At 35.8% G+C, this 15,283-nt stretch overlaps 1 protein-coding gene across 2 annotated transcripts in view; it reads right to left on the minus strand.

Annotated features, from left to right (window-relative positions):
* Window positions 1-15,283, minus strand: part of LRRC2 (leucine rich repeat containing 2) — a 62,484-nt gene that overhangs the window by 29,935 nt on the left and 17,266 nt on the right. For both annotated transcript variants that reach the window (XM_071730178.1, XM_071730177.1), the window contains 3 exons: window positions 12,345-12,555; window positions 7,525-7,681; window positions 35-171 (listed from right to left, as the gene is read on the minus strand). In XM_071730178.1, the coding sequence (XP_071586279.1) occupies window positions 35-171; window positions 7,525-7,681; window positions 12,345-12,555 (505 nt within the window). The remainder of the gene's footprint in view (window positions 1-34; window positions 172-7,524; window positions 7,682-12,344; window positions 12,556-15,283) is intronic.

Consider the following 15,283-nt stretch of genomic DNA (forward strand, 5'->3'; position numbering starts at 1 on the left):
TAAAAAGGATGGAAGAAACAGCTTGTTTTCTTACTTCAAATGGGAGCTCTGTTATTTCCATATTTCCAGATAAATCCAGTTTTTCCAGATTCTCACAGTCACCCAGTTCTGGAGGGACTGAACTCAGGTTATTAAAACTCACATTGAGCACTTTCAGGTTTTTTAAGCATCCTGTGAGGGAAAAATAATTAAAATCAGTATACTAAAAAAACCTATATAATAAAAAGTAATCCATAAGGGTAGAAAGTAAATTTAAAAGACATACTTAGTATAGAAAAGAAAAATCTCCTTAATGTGAGAATGGGTAAGTTTAATTAATATTTTTTGCAATGGTCACTGACCTTGGGAGGGGTAAAAGTACTGTGTCGCACACATATGGGTTTCCCATAATCACACATGGTTTGATAAAATTTTGAAAGGATGGAACAAAGACTTGGAAAAACCTTGATTCTACCACCAATAGTAAAAATACCTAATGACCTCAGTTAGAACTGGAGAAGTGGGCTTTATATTTGGGCACTTTAGAAAGCTTGCTTACTGAATGACAATCATTGGAGTATTTTTTATAGAACCTGTTAATTTGGAATTAATAAATTAATCATGAATTGGAATTAACTCCTACTAAAATTACTGAATCAAGAATTCTGTCTTTGGTGTCCATCACAGCATAATTTTGATCATAAACTTTAATGAATGTGTGCATTTGTTTCATTATTTTCTTTATTGAAACTTATCATCTTTGCCAGCTTAATTTTAAAGCACTTATAATGTCTTGGACTACATTTAGTGATGATGTAGTTTGTGTTTCTTTGGTTACAACCTTGTGTAATCTTCATTGTGGAGTGCTCTTTTTGTTAAAATAGCAGGACCATTTTCTGTGAGACTGAAACAGGCATTGTTTTGGCAGTACATCAATGTCCTGCTCGCTAGGCCTGGTGGCAAGAGAGTAATGAAAACAACATAATGGTGTAAATGTGTGAACAACCTTATATCTGGATTTTTATGCACATAAAATAATAAAAATTTAGGCTACCCATGATGAAGCCTCAGCAAGTTTATTTTCATGATGTAGACAAATGAAAATTTGCCACATGCTAAGTGGCACAAGCATCAACTTACACCTTGTTGCAACACAACAACCACTAAAGCAGAAACGTTTTAAAATACAATAGAAAATCAAATGGTTTAAAATACAATAGAAAATCAGAGGATCACAAATTAATTTCTCATTCAATTAACCCCTCAGTGAAGCAGAGCAAAACCCCTCAGAATGAAAAAGAAACTACTTATTTAGAATGTTTTGTCATTCATTTTGGCAGCAGGATACAGTACTGAGTCTACCTGGAACGGAATTAATTTTCTTCATAGCAGTCTGTACTGTGCTATAGTTTTGATTTGTGACCAAACAGTGGTGATAAAACACCAGTGTTTTTGCTGTTGCTGAACAGAGCTGATACAGCATGAAAGCCACCTCTGCTTCTCCCTTTGCTGCCCTAGTGACTTACCTCGGGGTAGGCAAGAGGATGGCAGGGGCCAGGGGAATATGTACAATAGCATGTTCTTTAGTAAAAGATGGGAGTGGGTGGGCAGCAATGGGGAGGACTTATCCAGCGTGGTTGCTGCTCAGGGACTGACTGGGCACTGGTCAACTGATGGTGAGCTTTTGCCTGACTTGTTTGTTTGCTTGTCTGCTTGTCTGTTTTTATTCACTTACTAAACTGTCTTCATCTTAATGCATTAGGTTTCCCACTTTTGCCCTTCCAATTCTGTCCTCATTCTGCTGTGGGATATTCAAAGAGAATTCAGCAGGCTGAGTAAGCTGCATGAGGTTTAGGTGCCTGTAAATGTTAACCCACAACAAATGCATTTACTAACTTTTCACCCACTGAAATTTCTACCTCTCAGTTCAAATAGTAGCTTAAGAACTAATGAAGACAACACATCTAGTGTCCAACTGAGTGACATCCTAGTCATCTTCTTGTCTAACTCTTCTCATGAATCTCCCAAGGAGACACAGAATAGAATTGCTTACAATAAAAACATTATAAAAAATTTAACAGTATTTTTGGGAAGAGTGATAAAGATAATGTCAACTGCAATTTCTGATTTTTGTGCCTTACAAAACCATGCTTTTCAAGATTTTTTTCTCCTTTTGTAATCTCTAGCATATATGTCAATGTTCACAATATGGCTTGTCCCACCTTGCAGGTATGAGAAAGCAAGTAGAAGATGCAAGATATTTTGTATTCTCAAATATAAGCTTTCTCTAATCTGACAGAAGTGTAGTCAATTTCCAGTAATTGCTGTGGCTAAGGTTACAAAAATTACTTGGAAAAACATGAGTCTTACAACTGAATTTATTCTGATAACAAACTCAGGACAAAAACAGATGTGTGGGATATGATTTACTGGGGTCTGCCTATAGGGAGTAAACTTGCAGTTCTATGTAATACCTACTTTTTCACCAATTCCTTTAAATAATATCCAAGAACAATTCTCAGTTCAAAGTAGTAATAATAAAACCATTGCTGTTACAACAATTTTGTTAACTATGCTTAACGGCACTGAATTTTCAGTTCTATAAAAAATGCAAATTAGGGAGTTAAACAGCTAAAACATCTCTGTGTTTTCCAAGGAGAAGCAGTAGGATCAGTAATGAAATCCACAGCTTCCCTGGGATCTGCAGTGCCACAGTTCTTGCCTAAGATAGCATTTCTTCCTGGTTTAAATTTTTAATTCATTACTTCTTAAAAAATTTAAACGAGTAATTAAACTCTATAATTTCTGATGCACAATCCAGCATGCTAATAATGCATACTAGTTATGCAACTTCACTATTTAGATAAACTACCTTAGTGTTCCTAACAAGGTGTCAGAGGTAAAATACATATGAGGTTACAAAGGCCCAATTTAATGCAAATACAGATCTGCTTGTATAAACGAGTAAAATGCAAAGGTTTTCACTGATCTACAATGATCTGATAGCAGCTTTCTACTGTTCAAGGCAAATCGTCTCCTATTTCCAGCCTCCTCTGTTGAATCTCTGATGTTGCCTTTGATTCATCTGAAAGGAGATTTTGATGTTCAAGCTTACAAGTAACAGTTAAAGAATCAGCTTATTTTTTTTAAAACTTCTGTTTAAAACATCCAAGTAAAGGAAAGATGAAGACTTTCTAAAGACTTTTTGCATAAGGAAGTTGAGAAATAAACTGCAAAGTTCGGTAATAACAATCTAATGTAATGTAGTTAAATAACACAAAAATGTCAATATGTATGAGTCTTCTGGCAAAAATAATTTATGTAATGAATAGTTTCCAGGGTAGTGCTTACAGTCTGAGATTAGTAACCAACGACACTCGTTAAATGCTTTAAAGAAACTCAGCTTAATAAAATACTGGAATCTGCAAGACCCAGATGTTGAAATTAGTTAAAGTAGAATATTTTCATTACTTTTTCATATAATACTGCCTTTTTGATAGCTTAACCAGAGTAATAAAAAATATTGTTTCCTCTCTGGTTCGTCCAATAAGAAGTACAGTTTTGTACTTTTTTATGAAGTAACCAAGGATTAAATTTTGAGGAGCTTACCAACTCTTCCAGTATGAGCAAATTATCTTTTGAGCAACTAGCCTTAAAGCAATTGGCAAACTTACAATTTGCATCAGAGGTGTTTAATACTTCCCCTTCAAATGGGAAATCTAATCAAAATTTTCTTCAGTTGTATACAAGATTGAGCTATTGGAATGATAGCTTTCAATACTACATAAATAGGAAGGGTAAGCAATGAGTCTGAAACTCCTCAAAACTAGACTTCGTTTAAACTAAGATTCTTAGAAACTCCCACATCAGCACACCAGGAATCTTAATAGCAAGAGCTATTTCAGATGTCTAGAAGTAATACAAAATTGAAAACTGCATGCTTTATAGTTTTCCCCTCTGAGTTCTAGGAAACTGGATTAATGGCATGGACAAATTTTTTATACTGTGAAGTAGAAAAAAGACCAAAAAAAATCCCTGAGATTTCTTATTAAAATATGTCTCAAAAGCACAATTATTTTCCTCTTAAATATTCGGCATTTCAGAAATGTGAGAGAACATAACGAGATACAAAGATTTTATTAACAGTTCTTTGAGATTTTTAATTATTTATGGGACAGTAAGTCCTGATACAGCTATCCGATACCAGCACAAAAACTTTGAGATCACTTGAAAATGCAGTTCACTAATTACTGTGTTGATCTGGGAACGTAGTCATCTGGGTATTTTTAGTCATAACAACTAGTAATGTACTAGCACTTACTGATACATATAGACTGTGCTGCAACCATGCATCTAGAGACAGAATTTCAAACTCACTCAGAAGACATTGTCAAAGAAATCCGCCAGTTACATGCCTGCTAATGATTTTTTATTATTCCTGGGAAAACCTAACCTCACAGCTCTAAGACAGACAGTAATTTTTATTTTTACCTGTTTCCCACTAAAACATTTGCTACTCAAAAAAAAAAAAAAAAAAAGAAAAAAAAAAATCAGAAGTAATCCCATCTCTCTTCTAATTCAAATTTAATCTGTTGAGGTGCACAGGTGATTTTGGCCCAGAGTGTCCTGTAATATCTGCAAATGGATTTAAGTCTTTCTTGTCTCTGATTCAGAGTAGAGTGTTCCCTTCCAAAGCAAGTCAAACATGAACATCAGGAACATGAACTTCAATTCCTGCAGATATTTTAGTCCAAAGACTACCACTGCAGCAATACTTTTTTTCACTGAAAATATCCTTATCATCTGCTGCTCTTTCACACCTCTAAAGCCTTCTTGTGAGAATCAACAGTAGTCCTAACATGGATCATCAGTTTAGACTCTGCTGGATGATTTGTTGGTCTAAACTTGGTTCCAATTCCATCTGAAGATTAAAGACTGAACAGCATGAATGTCACTGCCAACTTTTACTCTGAAGTATGTTTCAGCTGTGATATTTGCCTGCTTGCTGTTGTTTTGTAAATACAACAGAAAATTATGAATACCTTAGAACTGAACCTTTCTAGAGACCTTGTTTTCTGAGTTAGCACCCAGTCCTTACTCCTTGCTTAGATAGAACTCCCAAACCAAACCCACATTGATTATTTTCCCTGTGAAATGCAGCTAGTTAACTAAAGTCTGAGGGGACTCATACTGAAGAATCCAAAGACTTCAGATTACCCAAGACCTTTCACAATAACACCTTTTTATTTCAAAATTTGAAAATAATAAGCATTTCCAATACACATTAGTGTGTATGTCTGTAGGCATATAGTACATTAAAATAAAAGCATAGACATTTACAAGTATATCTCCTCACATACCTCCTCAACAAGAGAGGATTATAAAAATTAAGATAAATAGTTCTCTGCAATTTATGTCATAACAACAATGGCAGCTCCGTTGAATTACTAATATGTAGTTTATCAACACAGGACATAACCTGTAGTTCTAGAAAAAGTGCTTAACTGCTCAGTTTCACTGAACAACAACAACAAAAAAAGCCCAGACTGGCTTTTTTGTACTATTTCCTTCTAAATTATATTATCAAATCTTTGTCTAACCTATCTGTATAGATAAGCTAGAATTACTGCTGTGATGAAGAATTTTTTTTACAAATACTATCTACAGATGACCAAACTTGTTAATTTGATTATGCAGTATCGCAAAAGTAAATGTTCAAACCCAGGTTTCTACAGATGATTATTTAGCACAGTCATGCCCACTCTCATTTAATGAATCTTGAATAAAAAAAATTCTCAACAATATTTCACTGTTAAGAGGAGGATGCTGAGTGCTATAACATTGTGTCTGAGGCAGGACCTACAGCAGTTTTCTAATATTCACTTGCCCTTCCAGTCAGTTACATAAAAAAGCCATAACAAAAATACTGAAAGGAAGAAATTGTGGGTATTAAGCTAGAGGGATGAGCATGCTGGAGGGAAAGTGAATAAATGTGAGTAACATTAAAGCTACTGCTGAACAGAAATCACATCATCTAAACACAATTGAAAGAACAGCAATTGCTACTTGAAGCAATTGAAACTAATTTCCAAAGAAAGGTGTGATATGGCTGAATTGGTTATGCTAGAAAAATGGGTTTGAGCCTTAATTCTGAAACACGCATTATTAGCATTCATAATCACTTTTTTCTTGGGAATTATTTTCAGCAGTGATGCACACTATTACAAGAATAAAGAAAAAATTTCTTAGCAATTACCTGCCTCAACTGTTAAGCAATGAACACATAAAAGCTTATGTGTAATGGTCTGAGGTAACCACACCATTTTGTAGGTGTATGTACATGAAACTCACTCAACTACCTGAGTCCCACAATGTACTGGCAAAACAGTGTTTATACCTATTATCTCCTACTTGTGTCTTCTTTATGATTTGCTAATATACTAGCTGACAGGTTGAAACTATATAATATATCTCAGTCAATGGGAAGTTTTCTGTGTAAAACATGTTAGTAAAAAAAAAATCAGAAGCACTACTGTTACTCTACCAACAGAGTAGAAATGGGCAAGAATGTCTAGCACTAATTTCTATGTATCAGGATGCTCTCTATTTTGGTGTTTTTCTTCGTTAACCCTATGATAACTATAGAGGTGGTGAGTTTATTCTTTATCTTTTTTTTTTCTTTTTTTTCTTTTTCTTTTTTTTTTCTTTTTTTTCCAGCTGTTAGCTCTTAGTGTACATAAGGCACACCAGTGATTGGTGAAGCTTTGCATTACATTTAAAAATAACAGCTGAGAAATTAATACACCTAGGCTCATGGACTTGGCTACAGGGGCCTTATAGTGAACCCAGTCTCTTTAACTCTCAAATATACCACTGTTTACAGCAACACTCTTCCTTCTAAAACCAGCAAATCCCTCTCAAACCACTACAGACTTTCAAACAAGCTTTTTATATTGTAAGATCAGAAAACATAGGAGAGGCAAACACTAAAATTTTTGTTATGAAGCGTAAAATAGCAAAGGTATGTAACTTAATTTTTTTCTCTAAAAACTCTGATGTCATGTTGGTTATAGAGCTTTATTAAATGGGGAATATTCCTGTACTCATTATAAAATTCAAAAGGTGGATTTCATGCAACTATTGCTCCATTCTACTACAATTTATGTTTCAGTTCACCTTGTTTGGGGTTTACAACTCTGCAATACTTCTATTTTTTTTTTTACCTTTAAAGAAAGTAAAACAATACATGGTCTCAAAAGAACTCTCCATCTACTTGAATACAGTCAATAAATGCCTCATAATCTGATAAAAAAATGTGTCATTTTTTTACCATATTTTATCCATGCTATACACATGGTAATGCATACAATTCAGTAAGTATAGTTCAAGTCAGAGAACTGTAAAAATTTAGACATAATGGTTCACGGGAAACAAGTGTGAAGTCAGTTATCAGTAAATTAATAAGAATATGCATGGATGCTCATTCCCATACAATATATTTAAACCATGTAAGTATAGATAGCTGAATATCTTGAAACAACTTACCAATTTCCACTGGAAGATGGTTGATTTGATTTTTTGACAGTTCCAGTACTCTCAGATCTTGAAATAATGCAATGTAGCCTGGAATGGTTTGTATCAATGTATTGTTCACATGCCATTCTTTCAGATAGGTCTGTTCTTTCAGAGAATCTGGGAATTCCTTTTAATGAAAAAAGAACAGATAAATATAAAGCATAACGTTAGAGTTCTTTCCTAACATGTATCTAAATACAGGGAAAAAATATTCCCCGGCCAAATCTTTAAATCTTAACACTTTGCCTTAATTATCTTCATGTAAAACAGCAATTTGTCAAATCCTCATAGTAGGTGTTTGTTTTTGAGGACCATTGCAAATGTCTGTCACCATATCATCATTTTTTAACTGCTAATGCAATCATTTTGTTTTAAATCTGAAACCTATCTGAGTCACTCTATCTGTTTGGTCTTGTCTGTACTATCTGGTTTTCCCAGCTAGAGCTTTTTTTTTTTAAACACATTTCAGTGCTGTATTTCACACATCAAAATGGAGCAAAAAGCACCATGGGAACAGAAGGAGTGGATGTATGGAGAATAACTAGGATTTGCTACATTAAAAAAAAAAAAAAAAAAGGTGTGAGTACATTCTTAATACCTGCCAACATTTCAAAATTGTGAAGATAAAACACAGTCCAAGAAACAGAAATATTTTGGATAAGTTGCACACATAACCCTTCTGAAAGTTTCTTTTTCAAATAACTTGGATGAAGTGTTATCACTAACTTTGCTCCATAAAAAATATTATGTAATCTTTTTTCCTTTACTTTTGTAACTTCTAAATTTGGTTCCTGTGCATTAAGAATACAATACAGTAAGAATCACTGTTTGTTTATACATATGATATTGACAAAACCCAGGTTTTTCCCTTCTAGACTACATAGATCCCCCAAGACATTAACAAGAGTAATGCATTTTGCTTTCTATTAATTCTTAACTTCTGAACTAGGAATAGTGCTACTTGACTCTTAGCTAAATTAAAATATCTAATTCTAATTAAGGATACTCTGGATGTTTGTTCAAGTTTTTGATGTTTGATTAAGCTGTTCTTTGGCTGCTGATTTGTCTACTTTCAGGTTTTTTCAAATTTACACATGTAGATCCTATAGGCCTATAGGTATTCCTGCATAGTTACCTTCCCTTCTGTATTGATACGTATCATTTCACTTCTTGCTTCACTTTCCCACTAGGTGTGTGCTTCATTGTGATCCATCTTCTACATTTCTCAGTTCATGGCAGTTGAAAAATAAAATCTGATCTGGCTCAGGCAAGGTAATGAGAAATCTGTACAACTCTCTGGAGTGGGTTTCCACTCCTCTACCTGCTGCACATGTGCTGCACGTTTTTCTGCATCAAAATAAAAGAATAAGTACCACCTGCAAATTTAATTAGTGCTGTCTTTCCTGTCTGTACAGAATTGAAAATGCTGCTTACAGGGGGTTGCATTTAGCTGGAGGGTCATAGATGCCACATAGATTCCACACAGATGGGAAAACCCTTATTCATATGGAAGGATGTAGAATAGGAGGGAAAAAGTTGTTTGAGTCAAATAGATACTGTTTAGCACTCTAGTTCTCCACCTTACAGGAGAGTGTACTGATTTTGTATATGTTTTTTTGTACCATGTAGTCACAACAGACCATTTCCAGCTCTTTACTGGAAGACAGAGAAGGGAGCAAAGGGAAACACTTGCCCCTATGAAGAGGAACAGCCTTGCTGTTCTCCCGAACTAAAAGGGGTATCCCACAAACCTCTTGATAAATTGAAGATGGTGCAGCACTCAAAGCATTTTCTCAGATTAATATCAAACTCCTTCACAGTTTTAGAAAAATTAAACCACAGTTTTTATTATTTATCAATGAAAAAAATTTTTTTTAAATCTTACTTTAGAATTAAGGGTAAGTTAAAGCACCAAGGTATCCATGGGCAGCAACAAAAATTAATTAATATATTAGGTCAAAAGAGTGCATACTATAAAACTAAGACCTACTCTACTTAGCTAGTAGTGTGTCCCTCTTTCTCTTGCTTACTATTTGTTGTATGAGCTTTATCTTTCCTCAGACATGTAAAATTAATTACTTTACAGCTACAAGAAACAGTGGTTGTCCACCTGAGGAGAACACATTATAATTTCAATGACATTTGAGAGGTGGGAAAAAAGTGGCACAGAAGTCCTAAAAGAAGAAATTCCTACTAGGATTTTTTCCCTTACAAAGGTTCTCAGAAAGAGATTCAAGGTGACTTTCCAGAGAGCATTGTCCAGGTGATTTTCAAAATAGTTGTCCAAGCTATGCCATTATATGCTGGACTGTTTTATTAATTTCATTTTTAGCCTCATACTCAATCAGTGGACCAGATTTACTGTTATGCTGTATGGACATGGACTATAAGATAATAACATCTTTGTACCATGTCTATGTTTTTGCCATCTAGATAGCATAGGCACTGGTCAGTGCCCAATACAAGCTACCATTCTAATTGACTGCAATATTTCAAATAGCATAATTATTTTATTTGTAGACTCAATTCATTAGCTGCTGTAGTATCCAGTGACAGCCTTTGCATTGGGACCTATGGGAAGGTTTGTGGTAAAGCCACTTCCTTTGATCCTAAAAAATCCTTACACTGACTGGGGCTTACTCTGTTAGGCTTAACTTCACGGTGTCCAGAAAGAGAAAACAACAGCCCAGAAGCAAGCCCATTTCTCAAAATTTAATCTGTAATTCATACCAGCAGCCTACTCAGATTTAGCTGTCAACTGTCTAGAGGATATATTACAGCTTTGTTGATGAGAGGAAAGGGGAAACCTAACAGAAACACTTATCAGCTGAAAGCAAAAGACAGAGCAAATTCAGCAGCCAGTTCCCAAATGGATATTTCCCAGGGTTGTGCTGTCTGCTGCTGACAACAGTAAGTGGCCAGACAGCAGCAAACCAAGCTGGTTGTGTGCTGGTATAAGTGCACAGACAACCCCATCTTCTACTTCTCCTTTATTTTCCAGACCTTCAATTCATGAACTTATTAGGAAAACTAAACTGCAAATGACATTACAGGTTCCAGCTACAGAACATACAGACATACAGAGAAAATTGCCACATGACAAGATATTCAAATATTCAAATTTCCATCTTGTGAAATCTTTGGTTGTAATAGTCTGCAAATTCATTTTACTTAGGTGCATATTTTTGTGAGAGAGTAATAGGGGAAGAGAGTGTCATTTCTGATTCAGTTTTTGGTTTAGAAGCAGCATTCAAGATTAAAATTTAAAAAAATTTTAAAGCATTATATGATTTTTATAACCAGTAAAATTTTAATGATATTTTTACACTAAGGAGAAATACACTTCCTTTATAACTTTATCAAGTAGAGTTCAAATTTTTAAAATAACTTAGGAGGTTCAATGAATGTATGAGATGGTCACAGTGAACATATGATATGAAGACAAAGCACATAGTGCTTAGCAGAATACTGCTCATGGCAGTACAATGCACATAAAAGAACACTGATATATCTTAAATATAATCAGCATGTCAAACTGAAATTAAATTCTATGGAAAACAGAACAAATTACTTATGTTTGATTTTACCTCCTAATATAAAGCCTTGTTCAAGCTGACAAAACAAAATGTTAAAGGTTTGACAGAAAAGAATAAGCAACATAAGAGTTCAGCTATGCAGATGTCTCCTCCCTGATGAAAGTATTTGCCGTTTGCTATTCAGTGTCTAAGGAGCTGTAATTTTCTTTTTTTTGTCTTCTAACATACCTAGAAAGTCTACAGAATAGGAAAGCATGCAATATAAAACTATACAGATTTAACATCATTCTCAATATCCAAGCTTCTTGAAAGATAACGCATGATATCTCTCAAGCATTCAATACTATCACATGAATGGTTGACATCAGCTGAAGAAGCAGCCTCCTTACTAAAGAGGGATGGGAACCAAGGCTTTCTATCTTCCTAAAATTTCATCAACTTTATGTTCATTCAGAAAAGAACTAAAGCCAGGAAAAAACCAAAAACTGGAAAATGTCTTTATATTCAAGATCAAATCTGAGACAAATTAGTGATTCAGGTGGATCAAAATAATTGTATTGGTAAAGCTTAGCCACTTGGTTAGCATTTAACCTGCATTTCTTTGTAATTAAAATCTCAAAAAATTATTTCAAAATTATAAACTAAATAAAAGTAAAAATCCTAGTTTCACTTTCTCTCAAAGCTGTAACAACTCTAGAAATCTTCAGACCATCTCTGATCCACCTTTTGCAGAATTTGAAAACAGAATTAATTGACAGCTCATTTCCAAACATCTATTACATATAAACCACAACTTTAAGTAAAAAGTGGGGGGTTTTTTCAGCAAGACCATTGTGGACTGATGCTAATATTAATCTTCATTTGAACAGAGCTTCAGAAAATTGTTGTCATACCATTAGAGCAGGGAGACACATCTCTGAGTAGTAGAAGACATCAACAAGGCAACAAAGATGAATATTATTTTCATCTTCTTTCATCCATTGAAAATTTCAGAGGAAGATATCTTATTGCAATATAATTTCTAATATCAAAATATTTCAGAGAGCTAAATTACAAGTATCATTAGAGAATTTAAAATAATCATATTTGAAAACTAACCGACTAGTTCACAGTAAAATAGGAAATGCTTTTGTCACCGCTAGCACTGGTGTGAAAAAGCACCAATAGCATACACAGTGGCAAAAGAATTTTTGTGGGATTAAAAGCTATGGTGCTATGCTACCCAAACAATAAGACATTTTCTGTTATATTTACCGTCCACTGCTCTCCAGAAAGCCGAAAAATAAACTTGTTTTTTTCCTTATTTGCTTCATCTAACAAAGCACGCCTTTTCTGGGCAGGAGGAGTCTTTCCATAACTGTCAAAGATCTTCTCATTGGTGTCTACAAAGCCATTCTTGAGGTATTTTGATTGAGGAATGCCTTTCTTCTGGCACTCTAATATGAAGTTCCATTCCTGTTTTATCCTGAAATAGTGCCAAAAAGGGGTCATGTGAAATGGCAAATAAGTCTTAATCGGACAAGTAAGTATAATCATGAAACAGGGAAGGAAGGAAGGAAGGAAGGAAGGAAGGAAGGAAGGAAGGAAGGAAGGAAGGAAGGAAGGAAGGAAGGAAGGAAGGAAGGAAGGAAGGAAGGAAGGAAGGAAGGAAGGAAGGAAGGAAGGAAGGAAGGAAGGAAGGAAGGAAGGAAGGAAGGAAGGAAGGAAGGAAGGAAGGAAGGAAGGAAGGAAGGAAGGAAGGAAGGAAGGAAGGAAGGAAGGAAGGAAGGAAGGAAGGAAGGAAGGAAGGAAGGAAGGAAGGAAGGAAGGAAGGAAGGAAGGAAGGAAGGAAGGAAGGAAGGAAGGAAGGAAGGAAGGAAGGAAGGAAGGAAGGAAGGAAGGAAGGAAGGAAGGAAGGAAGGGAGGAAGGGAGGAAGGGAGGAAGGGAGGAAGGGAGGAAGGGAGGAAGGGAGGAAGGGAGGAAGGGAGGGAGGGAGGGAGGGAGGGAGGGAGGGAGGGAGGGAGGGAGGGAGGGAGGGAGGGAGGGAGGGAGGGAGGGAGGGAGGGAGGGAGGGAGGGAGGGAGGGAGGGAGGGAGGGAGGGAGGGAGGGAGGGAGGAAGGGAGGAAGGGAGGAAGGGAGGAAGGGAGGAAGGGAGGAAGGGAGGAAGGGAGGAAGGGAGGAAGGGAGGGAGGGAGGGAGGGAGGGAGAGAGGGAGGGAGGGAGGGAGGGAGGGAGGGAGGGAGGGAGGGAGGGAGGGAGGGAGGGAGGGAGGGAGGAAGGCATGTAGATGACAGAATTTTCCATATTAGCAGACAGTTGAAAGTTGAAAGGGAGGGAGGAGGGAGGGAGGGAGGGAGGGAGGGAGGGAGGGAGGGAGGGAGGGAGGGAGGGAGGGAGGGAGGGAGGGAGGGAGGATCACAAAAAGCAGCATAAGTGATGCCTTTTATTTCAATAAATTAGGAAATATGTTCTCACAGAACATATTCGTAAGATTTTGTGACATACACAAAACTTTCCAGTTGAAAAAGAGTCATTTTAAGAAGTGAAAAGTTAGAAATACTCCCTTTTCCCTGCCCTTTTTTGTTCAAGTGTGATGACATATTTTAATTTTTTACACATTATCTTCCAATATTGTTTGAGAAGGTGGAGATAAAGGTCGAAGTTATTGCATGCCAATTAATTTTCAGATTCAATTTCAGTGTAACTTTAGGCTCACCTCCAGAGCAAGCTTTTACCCATACAATTTTAGGTGCAAATTCAATTTGCCATAATTAAGCATTGCCAAAAGCATATGTTTTAATTTAAGAGAGATTTGTTTCAGCTTAGTCAATTAAGGAACAGGTTGATTAACTGAAGCAAGACTTCCTTATATCAAATAAGACTCCATAGAGCTCCTTGCACTCTAAATCTGATCTCTACACTTTGAATTCTAGATTCTGGTGGTATACAAGATTCATTTAAGTAATCTCTTTTGGGCAGAAATTTCATACTAAAGACTGGAAGAAAACTGGCAGGTGAAGAAGGTCACAAACTTCAAGAAAATGTTCCCCCCCAGAGAAAGAAGAAAATGTCATGTCCTAAAAAGAAAATCTGATGCAAGTTTTAAATTTCAAGTAGGAAGTAAGAAAACCTATGCACATATTTCCAGATAAGTACTTTCTCTAAAATGCTAAGATGTTAAAGCAATGACACACAAACCAGAATGTTTGTTTTTAAGCGACGTACAAGAAATCAGTTACACATTTAGGTACAAGAAGTAGGCAAGTGGACGATTTTCTGAAATTTAAAGTGTCAATAGAAGAGGTGTGAGAATGAAAATGTATATATTTTGTTTAAATATCTCAGTGTCTAATTATAGATTGGTTTTACACAACAGCAAGATGTGATATGCAAATTAATAGGGAAGAAAATACTGGACAGACAGGCAAAAAAATCGACACATTCAGCTCACATTCAGCTACTGAAACGGTACAGTCAAGGAAAGGTACACCACCACCACAAAATACCTCAAAATATCTTTTCTGAAGTTACTTGATATAGCAAAGGTAAGGAAATAGGTTAGGGCTGCCAAAGCTCCTTACATCATTTTGTAATGCTTCAACATGCTGCATCTGATACTTCTGGTTACAGAGGGAGAGACATCTAAGCAGCCCTACCAAAGGGTATTCCTTCCAGCTACAGCCTGGAAGCATGTAGATGACAGAATTTTCCATATTAGCAGACAGTTGAAAGTTGAAACACGTCTTTCAGGTGCTTTGACACATGAGCTAGTTTAATTTTTACTGTTGATCTTGTCTGTTCAATCTGCCATTTGAACCCCAGAGACCACTAAGGAACAACAAACACACAATGCAATAACAAGAGATCACTAGAAAAAACTAGAAAACAATACTTTCATACTCTATATAAAAAATATAAATAACATAAACAGACCCAACCCACCTGCTCATCTTGTTTCCAAAACTAATCTAACAGTACAGCTAGTGAGCTGTAAAATCTCTGTGTTACTATGTGAGGTGAAGTGGGCAGAGGAAAAACAAAATTAATTGAATTCCAAAGAAATAGAACATCAAACTTTGAAACTAAAAAGGCTGGAACCAAAAAAGAGCAGAACTGTAGTTTTGGGTTTTTTTTCTAAAACTTTGTAATTCTATCTTTTCTTACCACTGTTGTATTGCTGTTACTCAAATCCTCCTCCAGTCCTAGCAGCTT

Source organism: Heliangelus exortis, chromosome Z (genome assembly GCF_036169615.1).
Source record: "Heliangelus exortis chromosome Z, bHelExo1.hap1, whole genome shotgun sequence".
Lineage (NCBI taxonomy): Eukaryota > Metazoa > Chordata > Aves > Apodiformes > Trochilidae > Heliangelus > Heliangelus exortis.